Source organism: Staurois parvus, unplaced genomic scaffold (assembly GCF_062004578.1).
Source record: "Staurois parvus isolate SC_StPar_1 unplaced genomic scaffold, SC_StPar_1.0 ptg000048l, whole genome shotgun sequence".
NCBI lineage: Eukaryota > Metazoa > Chordata > Amphibia > Anura > Ranidae > Staurois > Staurois parvus.
The window spans coordinates 13,384,903-13,397,854 of record NW_028317844.1 but is presented as its reverse complement, the minus strand read 5'-3'; the positions used below and the strand labels follow the sequence as shown (position 1 = coordinate 13,397,854).

General features: G+C 41.0%; 1 protein-coding gene across 1 annotated transcript in view; it reads right to left on the bottom strand.

Moving 5' to 3' along the window:
• Positions 1 to 12,952, bottom strand: part of ASCC3 (activating signal cointegrator 1 complex subunit 3) — a 915,848-nt gene that overhangs the window by 115,195 nt on the left and 787,701 nt on the right. The window contains exon 34 of the mRNA XM_089665174.1: positions 6,072 to 6,183. Within this exon, the coding sequence (XP_089521300.1) occupies positions 6,072 to 6,183 (112 nt within the window). The remainder of the gene's footprint in view (positions 1 to 6,071; positions 6,184 to 12,952) is intronic.

The window sequence follows — 12,952 nt, the reverse complement described above, 5'->3', positions numbered from 1 at the left end:
GTCATGCATGAAGATGATTTTATTATGGAAAGCATAGTTCTTCCTTCTGTACCAGGGAAGAAAGTAGTCAGTCATAAACTCCACATACTTTGCAGAGGTCATCTTTACACCTTCGGGGACCCTAAAGGGGCCGACCAGCTCTATTCCCATGATTCCGGCCCAAAACATGACTTTACCACCGCCTTGCTGACATCGCAGCCTTGTTGGAACAGGGTGGCCGTCCACCAACCATCCACTACTCTATCCATCTGGACCATCCAGGTTTGCATGGCACTCATCAGTCAACAGGACTGTTTGAAAATTAGTCTTCATGTATTTTTCTGCCCAATGCAGCCATTTCCGCTTGTGAGCATTGGTTAGTGGTGGCCGAATAGAAGGTTTATGCACAGTTGCAAGACTCTGGAGGACTCTACACCTTGATGTCCGTGGGACTCCAGAGGCACCAGCAGCTTCAAATATCTGTTTGCTGCTATGTAATGGTATTTTAGAAGCTGCTCTCCTGATCCGATGCATGGATCTGGCAGAAATCTTCCTCAATGTGTCTTTATCTGCACGAACCAGTTTGTGCTCTGAATCAGCCACAAATCTCTTAATAGTGCGATGATCACGCTTAAGTTTTTGTGAAATGTCGAATGTTTTCATACCTCGTCCAAGGCATTGAACTATTTCACTCTTTTCAGCAACAGAGAGATCCTTTTTCTTCCCCACATTTCTTGAAAATGGTGCTCTGCTTAATAATGTGAAACACCCTCCTTTAGTAGTTTTTCCTTAAATTGGGCTCACCTGCCAATCTAATTATCACAGGTGTCCGAGATTGTTTTCAGTGATCAAAAGAGCCCTGAGACACAATGCCATCCATGAGTTAAACTGAAAAACAACATAGTTAATCTTTGTGACACTTAAATAGAATTTGCATAATAATTTGGAACGCGGTGTAATACAATTATTATACAAGTATAAAAGTGAGCGCTTAAAATTGAGCCGCTGTACACCGAAAGGTACCAACAATCTCCAAAGACCAAGTATAATAAATAAAGGTGCAGCGCAAAAACCACATCAAAATAATAAATATTAAATAGCAATAAAATTGCTAGTGATATCGACCAGAACTCTTAAAAGGATGTATAACAAGAAGTTACAATATTTCCAATATCAGGAAAAATAAAGCGACAAAAGTGCAAACGCACATCCAAGATGGTGACTACTAATGATAAAGTGACATAGTCTAAATATAACGTGAAACTCTTATTCAAGTGATCCACTGTGCATCTTCTGGTGATTAAATATGTGAATTACACACTCACCAGATGCATAATTCCATCATACATTTGAGAAAATATCACATCTCAGTGGCTCAGCTGGGTCCTCCTATGGACTCCTCTGTCCTTGTAAGGACTTCCCTCTGGTTCATCAATGGGATGCCGCACCTCTCAGCTCCTCTCTAACTGGGCTCTGTGGGTGGTAGGCTCAACAAGAGCCCCAAGAAAGGATGCCAAAATGGTGTGATATAGCTTCAACAGGGGATATTTATTGATCCATAGCAGGAATAGACAAACAGTATAAAACAGACTGACCATGAGTTGAATCAAGATGGCCGCCAGACCAGCATGGGCCCTGGCGGCTTGATGTCTGGATGCTGCAGCTCTTCCCTTACGCATTTCATGCTCAAGCACATATTCATAGGGAGTATGCCTGCAAGCATCAGACGTCTTGTATGTTCAATTTATAGCCAGCAATGGCATGCGTGTATTCGCATCTGCCATCTTGCCGACTATTCCGCGCATGCATGGTAAGGCCAGCGCCAAATCGTTCGCTTTTTCGCACATGCGCTCCGCAGTAACGCCATTTTGTTGTAGTCCCCATTTACACATATGAGTGCTGTAATAAAATCAAAAGGTGCTTCAACAAAGTATTAATTTAAGGGTGTGCATACTTATGCAACCATATTATTTTAATTTTTTAGACTTTTCATATCCACTGTACATACACACACACACACTCACCGGTCACTTTATTAGGTACACCTTGCTAGTATCAGGTTGGACCCCCTTTTGCCTTCAGAACTGTCTTAATTCTTTGTGGCATAGATTCAATAAGGTGTTGGAAACAGAGATTTTGATCCATATTGACATGAGTTACTGTTGCCTTTCTATCATCTCAAACCAGTCTGCCCATTCTCCTCTGACACCTTTGACATCAAGGCATTTTCGTCAACACAACTGCTGCTCACTGAATATTTTCTCATTTTCAGACCATTCTCTGTAAAGTCTAGAGAGGTTGTGTGTGAAAATCCCTGTAGATCAGCAGTTCAGATCAACAATTCTTTTTTTCAGATCCTCAGAGAGTTTTTTGCCATGAGGTGCCATGTTGAACTTCCAGTGACCAGTATGAGAGAGTGAGAGCGATAACACCAAATTTAACACACCTGCTCCCTATTCACACCTGAGACCTTGTAACACTAACGAGTCACATGACACCGGGGAGGGAAAATGGCTAATTGGGCCCAATTTGGACATTTTCACTTAGGGGTGTACTCACTTTTGTTTAGACCATCCTTTCTCAACCAGGGTGCCCAGGCACCATGGGGTGCCTTCAGACTTCTTCAGAGGTGCCTTGGCAAAATGCCCAAAAATTGTATACAAGCCAGCAAGTGGATCAATCCTGCCTTTCAGTACACAAAGCCACAGGTTTTCATTGTGCGCTTCTATGACCTTCTAGCTGCCTGCATCCTAACAACCAATGACATCATCAGTTGATAAGGAGGACATGGGGTGCATGCACATCATCCTTGTTTACCCCTCTCTCCACCAGCACTGGAGTCACATTAGTCGAGTGAGGGCAAGACACAGTGGAATACTAGTTGGTACCAGTGTGCAAAAGTGTATTTGCTTTGGAAGAACAATTCACCTCTAACGGGTGTAAGGGATGCGTGTAGAATAGTTTTTGACATTTTAGAATGGGGTGCCTTGAGACTGTACAGAATTTTAAAGAGTGCCTTGACTGAAAAAAGGTTGAGAAACACTGGTTTAGACATTAATGGCTGTGTGTTGAATTTATAATGAGAGGACAGCAAATTTACACTGTTATACAAGCTGTACACTCACTACTTGACATTACAGGACATTGTAGCAAAGTATAATTTCTTCAGTGTTGTCACATGAAAAGATATAATAAAATATTTACAAAAACGTGAGGTGTGTACTCAGTTCTGGGAGATACTGTGTGTGTGTGTGTGTGTATATATATATATATATATATATATATATATATATATATTTTTTTTTCAATCTCTAATATTTTTTTTCTTTTTTTTTTCACAATTTTTTTTCAACACACTGTGACCAGAGCAATGCAGTTTTACCAAAGTAATATTGTACTACTCTGGGTAAGTGATCAGGGTTTTTTTTTTTATCACATTATGATTGCTTATACCAATGTTTCGTTGATATTAGTAACCATTTTTACTGAATGATGTATTTTGTTGTGATTAGCTGTGATTTGCTAAAGCTCATCACATGGTACAGATGGGCTGGGGTTGACCCGGTCTGTACCATGTGACCGCTGTGACCAATCACAGCTAACAACACAATTGTGTACAATGGATGGCATGAAAGGAAGCCATCCATTGTATACAACTGTCATGTGATCTGCTGTGATTAGGTCGGTGTAGTGATCAGTCATCCCTGCAGCTGCGTGAGCAACGCCTTCTGAGAGGACGTCATGTGATGTCCACTCATAAGGAGAAGCATCCTGCCTGGCTGTCAAATCTGCTTTAGGCCAAGTGGGAAGGTTTTAAAGAACTCTCACTTCAATTTTTTTCAGTGGTCTTTCCTACAGGGGACAAAGTACATGCATCACTGACACATCACACCCCCGCATTCCTTATGCCACCATTTGTCTGGGGCAAGTGCTTGGAGCCCAAAACAAGCACTGGTTATCAAGCAGCTGTCTCCTTGCCTGCTACATTGCAAAGTGACTGTGAGAAGCGGGCTGGAGTCCGGTCTGACCTCATAGCTATGCACCTAGGAACATGGGACAAAGGAGTACATGTACTCTGTCCCCTGGAGGACAAAAATGAATGGAGAGTAATTATTTGATGACACATAGGCTGTATTTGACTGCTGAGTCACAACATGTTACAATACTGATATTACAGTGATAAGCCAGGTCTGTATTCCTGCCTATGAAGAGCTAAAACATGAATAGATTGTGAGAGGTAGCATCATGAAAACAAAATTTTAGCCATAAAGGATATGTTCACCTCTGGGAACAAGTTACATGTACCATTTGTTTTTAGGGTGAAATATGTAACATATTCCCATTCATGTAGCTTTTCTCCAATCTGCTGCCTACCTGTGACAGCAAGCCTGGGATCTTCTCCCTGAGCTCACTGTGACTATTTAAAAAAAAATGTGGCTGTACAGGGCTCTGTCCACCCTTCTGCGTAATTAACTCACAGAGTTTTTTGCATGGAAGAACTACAACCACCATCAGCCTTTGTGGCTGACAGCTTACAAATCCCAATGAACTACCAGGGTGCTGGTGAGCGCTCTTGGTAGTTCATTGATCCTTCTTGTCATTCAGTAACTGCCTGCCCATAGCATGTATGGGCAGACAGCGTACTGAGAAAGTCTGCAGAATCCAGGCATTGCACCCATGATCTGCTGATCACAGGCGCAATGCCTTACAGTCTGAAATGTAAAAAAATAATAAATGCACATTTTTTTTTACCTACAAAAAAGATGTGCATTTATTATTATAATTTTCCTACAAAGGTGAACGTATCTTTTAAAATAAAGATTAATGTGTATGCCTTGTTAAAACCTTTTCCCCCAAATTTCTATTGTTGTCTGTGTCCTTATTGGAAAGGAAACGGTAATAAACCCCTCTATTTGTACTGGCGGCCATAGTCACGAAGGAGGAGGAATGTGAGGGGAATTCCAATTTTAGCATTGTCCCCAGAAGAAGAGGCAAAGGGGTCTTCTGATGGGGAAAATATGAAAGCTTACCTAAATTATCAAACAATCAATTTGTGTCCAGTCAGGCAGGCCCTTGCACTACATACTTGTTCATTTTAAAGGAGATTGTACGTAGATTTTAGTATGTGATTATTGCCAGCAGCTATAACTACTAGCAGTAATCATTGGGCTCTTCTGGCAGAGACGACTCTCCGTGCCCACTCCAGGAGAACACAATAGTTCCATGGGAAGGATTCCCTCATCAACATTGACTGAGTTGATCAGGGAATTAAGCGACTTTCTTTCCTGCAAGCCGTGGTTGCAGGCAAGAAAATCACATAATCTATGACCTGCCTTGCAGATCATCACTCATTACAACCTTATTATACGTTCTCCCTTACATTTACCAACAAGTATGTAGTGCATGGGCCTGTCTGACTGAATACATGCAGTCTCATATATATATATATATATATATATATATATATATATTATATATATATATATATATATATTATTTACATGGCACTTTTTTTTTTACCTTCCCTACTCCTATTTCATTGGAAAAAAAAGCATTAATAATATATTAACCTTAGGATTGGTCAAAGACCGCTACATGTCTGACTGAGAGCTGAATGTTAATGAGACAGCTTTCATAGTTAGGTTGAAAAAAGTCCATTTAGTTCAACCTGTCAATCCCCATACCATCTTCATCAAAATGGAGATGTAGCAAACACAGGATGAAAGCTATGCTGCCCTTTGCACACACAGCAGTAAAAAATCTGCAGGTGATCACAGGGATTTTAAAGCATACAAATCTGTGTGTGTGATAATAAGAGTTTATGTTGATCCAATAAGTTCTCCTCATAGAGTCTGACAGACTTCCAATCATCACAAATAATTCTGCCAATAGTACTACCATTTCCAATATTCCTTGATAGGATTTAAACATTTCAGGATGATAGAACTAAACATCTGTTTTATAATCTATTACTACTACTTGCTCATCAGGTTGGTTTATACATTACCCAATTACATTCTGAAAGTACTCTCAATCCACAAAACTTTGCAATTAAATTTAATTAATAAATGTTGATCTATAAGGGACCTTACCTCTGCAATTTCTATACAGTATGAGCACTCAAGGTCAGTAAGTGATTTCTCCACAAGATTCGAAAGAAACTTATTCATAGTATCATGTCCAACATCTTCCAAATTGTAGTAGCTAAATGAAATAAACATGAAAAACATTAAATCAAATCCTTGCTACAGCAACTCAAGCAACATAAATTGACATGATAAAAACTGGTTCTGCACATTGTTCCTAATTTTAGTTCAGTTAATAAATTATTGCGGGCTTGCACTGATTACTGACCAAACTGGTTTGATATCTCCTTATTTACTATGGATCACATGCCTGTCAAAAATGTACTTATCTGGCAAACCAGATGAACACATTCATTACTGATATGTTTCACTAAACACATAAATGGTACTGTCACACACAGCAGTTAGCTATCTAATGAATTGTTAAAGTGTTACTAAACCCATGACCTTGCATTTACTATATCTGGTCTCCCACAGTACACACAACATGGAAATGCAATTATTTTAGTAAACATAAACTTCTAAATACCGTTTCTCATCAGCAGTATATAGCGGTCTTGTGACTTCTGTCAATGTCCAGCAGAACACTGGCTAAAGCTTGTAGGAGGAATTTTCATTCTCCTCTGATTTTCTATGAGGCTGCAGGACTGCTGACCCTCTGTCTGGACACTGCTGATTGCCCCTGTGCTGATAACATGCACTCTTTCAAAAAAAAAAAAAAAAAAAAAAACCTCTCTGGAAATGCACACCACCCAAGGCTCTGTTCTATCAACAGATGGAGTGGTGACTGTGAAAGAAGGGGAGGATCAAAGAAGACAGGATCAAACATCCTTTTACACAATGCGGAGGATCAACCACCTTCGGTTCCACAATCAGTATAACAAGCATGCTTTACTGCATATACAGATTGATTTTATTGTTGTGGGTTTAGTAACGTTTTAATGAAAGAGTAGTATGGTCCTGTGTAGATAGCACTAGTTTGAAATCAGTTTCAGATGCTTCTGAGATTATCCAGAATTCATTTACAGACAGATGCATTTGACCTACAGCTGACCTACTTCTGTCCTGCTTTCTGCAGGTTATTCTCATATTTATATTAGAATAAAAAAACCCGCCTGATACAAATGAAAGCCCTTAAACAAAGGCCCTAAGGCAGCTATCAAATAGTCGACATTTGGAGTTGACCTTAAAGGGCAGATTCTAGTCATTCGTAAGGTTAAGAAAAAGCACATATCTTTTACTAAAGCGAATACAAAGCATTAAATATTTCTGTACATTAACAGCAGCCCTCACACATATTCATTTTAAAAACAAATAAAAGAAAAAATGGCCATATTATTTGAATCGATTCAGATCTAACAAACGTTTTTCTCAAAATTAGATACAATGAGATGGTTCTTAATTAAACAATATGGGCCATTATGAATACCAAATTAGACTGACAAAAATGCCCCATTATATCAGGGTTGTTGGGCAGCATCGTAAACAACAGTAATTTACCACTTCAGCTCCGTAAGATTTACCCCCCCTTCATGACCAGGCCATTTTTGCGATGTGGCATTGCATTACTTTAACTGACAATTGCGCGGTCATGCAACGCTGTACATAAATTAAATTTATGTCATTTTATCCCCACACAAATAGAGCTTTCTTTTGTGTTATTTGGTCACCTCTGTGTGTGTTGTTTTTTGTGCTATAAAAAAAAAACCTGACAATTTTGAAACCCCCCCCCCTTTTTTTTTTTGCTATGAAATATATCTTACAAAAAAATAAAATAAAAAAACATTCTTCAAAAATTTAGGCCAAAATGTATTCTGCTACATGTCTTTGCTAAGAAAAAATCCCAGTAAGTGTATATTAGTTGGTTTATGTAAAAGTTATAGCGTCTACAAATGGCAGTATATATACTGGAATTTTTATTTATTTTTTTATACTAGTAATGGTGGCGATCAGTGACTTATAGCGGGGCTGTGGAGGGCATTCTGACACTGGGTGGGAACGGATTAACAGCCTCTGACTCCAGTGACACTGACACAGTGATCAGTGCTAATAAAAAGCACTGACACTGTACTAATGACACTGGGCAGGAAGGGGTTAACATCTGGGTGATCAAAGGGTTAACTGTGTGTGGTTTGTGTTTTACTGTGAAAACTGTGTGCTGTTTTACAAGGGAGACCTTCACAAAAGGTTCCTGCACTACTTTGACCTGACTTTGATATGACGTCAGTGCCAGAGAGTGTAAAAGTCATATCAAAGTCGGACTGCAAAGTTGCAATGAAAATTACACAGCTTTGGAGTTGGCCAGTGTGAACCGAGCCTTAAAGAGGATCTTCAGGCTGTATGAAGAAAATTAAAAGTCAGCAACTACAAATACTTTAGCTGCTGACTTTTAATAAAAGAACACTTACCTTACTTACCCAGGGATTATAGCACTGTCGTCACCTGGGCCGGTTCTTCACTGGCCTTTGGGTCCTTGGAAAAGTTAAATAAAGGAAGCTGGCTTCCCACTATGCATGCAGGAGCTACGCTGTACTTTGTAAATGGACCTGCAGCCTTCTTGGACCTGTTACGTGTTCCAAGAGGCTGCGGGCAAAGGGGGTTGGACTTCCAGGTATCCGCTCCCCCCAAAAAAAATAACTGTATGCAAAAGTGATAGAGGAAGGGGGGAGGAGGTGGAAAAGTGGATTAAAGTTCTGCTTTCATCTGAAAGGCCTGTTGTGGGACTGCACACATTAACTACAAATGCTGACTTTCATGCTTCAAATCTTCATTCTTCTAAACTTTGCCTTAGTTTCCTCTAAAAAGAAATAAAAACTGCAATTCCTTGCAGTTTTACAATACAGCAAAATCATTTTTCCTAGACTGTTTTTAATCCAGACAAGGTTTGCTTCTGTACGGTCTTCGTTAAGCTGGGTATACACTATTAGATCTTTGTTTGAAAGTTTTTATTTTAAGAATGGTCATTTAATTTTTTAATCATTAGCAGGGTCAAACCGACTTTCATTTTTCACTGCAGTGACAATTAAAATTTGACGGAGCAGGGAGGGGAATTGTACTCAAACAAACAAATTTCTAACAGTGTATGTGGTTTTAGTTCAGTAAAGTCCACTCATTCCAAATTCGAATGTTAAAGGCAAACAGAAGTTTGAAGCACTTTTGAACATCATTTGTCCAGTCATCGAATGGATCAAAAATTTTCATACAAATGTTTGTTAAAAAATCTACTAGTGGAGGGGGCCTGGCTGGGATGTGAGCTGAGGCGGACGTGCAGCTGAAGAGCTCCTACCATCCTGTAATTAATCCGTTGTCATCCGGACTCTATTGGGACGGTGAGACCCTCTGATCCCCTTGATCTCCACCCCGCCCTCTGCCCTTACCTCCGATGCCATCCAGGAGCTGTTCTGCCAAGCAGGGACCCCGTCCTGTCCCTCCCTGGCTCCGACCACGTGACCAGACGCCATCTCGATCGAGCGGCTGAAGGCCTTGCTAGTGGAGATGGACACGGACCTGGGTGATCCCTCTGTCCCATGCACCCAGATCCAGGTGGCACCCCCAGATCCTCAGATATCCCCCTCAGATGGTACATTAACCATCCTGGCGGCTATTGAATAGAGCAAAACCTTCCTCTTGGTACGCATAGATAAGCTGGCTGAAGAATGTAATTTAATCTGTGCTGATCTGGATATATTTAAAGGCCGCATCACTGAAACTGAGTCCAGACTCTCTATTACAGAGGATCTCACTGCAAATCACGCCAATTCTATAAGCTGTTTTGCAGCGTTCAGTGTCCGCTCTGACGGCCAAAGCAGATGACGCCGAAAATAGATTTAGACACGCAATAATGTCAGGATACTGGGTCTTCCTGAGGGTGCGGAAGGCAAGAAGCCATCAGAATTTGCAGAATTATTTTTTGTATTTCAATGGTTTTTATTAATTTATAACAATTAACACAGGAGCAACAAATCACACACACGCAGGGGCTATCAATTGCAAATAGAGGAACTAGAAATGAGAGAATCAGTGCTCTAACACCAACAGGGCAAAAGATAAGCCCACGCAGGGGCCATCAATGGCACTTAAAGCAGAATTATTTTTTAAAGAAATCCTTGATCCCCTATCTGTTTCATCCACTTATGTGGTGGAAAGGGCGCACAGGGTACCACCTGGCCGCAATATACCAGGTAACAATCTGCGCCCATTCCTGATGCATTTTCTAAATTACCGCGACAGGGATATCATCCTTTCTGAGGCCAGGAAATGCCCTGCTTTACAATTTGGAATTGCTAACATTATGTTATTTCCGGATTTTTCAGCTGAATTACAGAAGAAAAGGAAAACATTTACTGATATTCGCAGACGCTTTTGTGACAAAAATATTAAATACAGTATGTTATATCCCAGTCGCCTTTGTGTGCAATATGAGGGATCCTCCCATTTTTTTTGACTTCCCAACTGATGCAGATGGATGGCTTTCTACTCTGCGGTAACTATTGATTTCCTGAGAAGTCATGCTTTTGTGTTTGAACTACTTTATATTCGGCCTTGCGTTACCTGCATGGGGCCCCACTTCCTGTTAATGGACATTCTGTCTTTTTGGTCTACTCCATTGGCGATGATCCTGTTTTTTTATCTAGCTCTGGTTGCAGCTTGGGTAAGTCCCATGGTTTACCAGGAATTGCAGTCTAGCCGGTGAATCCTTATCTCATGAGTATGGAGACGGTTCGGGCCATTTCCATCAGATGTTCTGCAGATGACCATAATCCTATACTGGAGCTCTTTGGCCTTGGCTCGTCTATTGATGATCTACCCCTCCCCCCCATTCTCATTTCTTCCCTGAAGACATCTGATTTTTGGGACTACCCTGTTGTTTTAGCCTAGTTGCTATTGTAGGGAAGGACTTCAAGTTTTGTTAAGGGTATAAAACTGACCGGTCAGTTGGGGTAACTGGTCAGTAGGGTGGTTCTACTATTGTTTATGATAAGTATGTTTAAGTTTCTATACGACAACCGTACGCTCCTTAGATTTCTGTCATGGCGGGATTTGGGGTATTTGCAGTCGGTAGGGGGCTATGGAGGCTCCCCTCAAGGGCTGATGGTCTTGTCCCCCTATTGGCCCTTTCCTTCACTCCCCTTTTTTGCTCACTTGGTCTATGGCCCTCCTTCCATTATTTCTTATCTTGGATATTTAATGGAGCTTAGAGTGATCTCATGGAATGTCCGAGGTTTAAACCATAAATTTAAACGGTCCCTAATGTTTAAATTTCTCCAGTCTCGCAAACCATATTCCTTTTTGCAAGAAACTCATCTCCAGGGTAGTAAAATATTATCCCTCCGTAGGGCCTGGGTGCAACAGGCTTTTCATGCTACGTATTCTAGTTATACGAGAAGGGTTGCTATACTCTTGAATAAATCCTTACAGTGTACTGTAGTGCAGGTATGTTTAGAACCTGGGGGCAGATTTATTATTTTAATCCTAGAGATTTGCAATGTAAAATATGCTTTTGTCAATGTTTATTTGCCACCGCCTTTCTCTGCTGAGGTATTATATAAGATACAGGAATGGCTGGCCCCAATACAGGTCACTGAGGTTATTATAGCTGGTGACTTTAATACGGTACTTGACATCTCTTTGGACCATCTGTCCGGATTTGGAGATATGGTCCCAAGCCTTTGGTTTGACTGAGCTGTGGAGGCTTCAACATCTTGGGGTACGTTACTACTCATGTTTCTCGGCAACTCACAGGTCGGCCTCTAGAGTTGATCTTGCATTTGGCTCTCGTTCACTATTCAGGTCAGTGCAGAGGGTAGCTTACTTACCGGCAGGTATCTCTGATCATTCCCCACTGGAGTTGACATTGAGGTTGGGAAATGGGAGCCACCCGGGATGTTGGAGACTAGATCCTAAGTGGATTCGAAACACCAAAGTACGAGAGTTGTTATCTGGGTCCTGCGCTCAGTTTTGGAAAATTAATGCCCAGTCTACCTCCCCTCTGTTAGTTTGGGATGCTTTCAAGGCTTATACACGAGGGCAATATATCTTGGCCATTAAAACAGCAAGGAAGGACTTCACCAGCACCACTTCCATGTTGGAACTTAATGTTGCCGATATGGTTTCTAAACTCGCAGACTCGCCTACTGAGGACAATTATGCCGGGTTGGCTGGGGCCCACAGGCAGCTGGAACTACGTTTTATGTCCCTGTCCCATGTGGATGCAGCCCTTCTCACGGGCAGATTGTTTGAATCTGGAGATAACAATGGCAAATTGTTGGCAAATTTAGTTGCTGAATCTCAATAATTGCTGGACTTTTGTCCTCTACGGATGACCTCCGTCTAGAGCAATATCAGATCCTGCAGGAATTTAGAAGTTATTTTCAGTCTCTTTATAGTCCTAGCCCCTCTCCAGATCCCATGGTCTTGGGGGATAGATTGGGGAGCCTATCCTTGCCATGTTTCTCAGATGATGATGTGGCAGAACTTGACAAAGAAATCACTATCTCAGAAATTGAGGCAGCTATTCATTCATTCCCGCCCAATAAAACCCCCGGGCCAGCTGGATTGCCTGGGGACTGGTATAAATTCTATATTTCAGATCTGGCACGGCATCTTTATGATCTCTTCAGGGAAAGCTTGGCCCAGGGTGTTCTCCCCCCCTCCATGTATCAAGCTCACATTGTCTTGATATCAAAGCCTGGTAAGGATCCTCTACGCTGCTCCTCCTATTGACCCATATCACTATTGAATTATGATTTAAAAATTCTGACTAAAATTTTAGCACAGAGGTTGAGAAAACTCCTTCCTTCTCTCCTAAGTATGGATCAGACTGGGTTTATCCCTGGGAAATCTAATGATATTAATTTGCAACGTGTTTTGTCACATATTCAATTCCC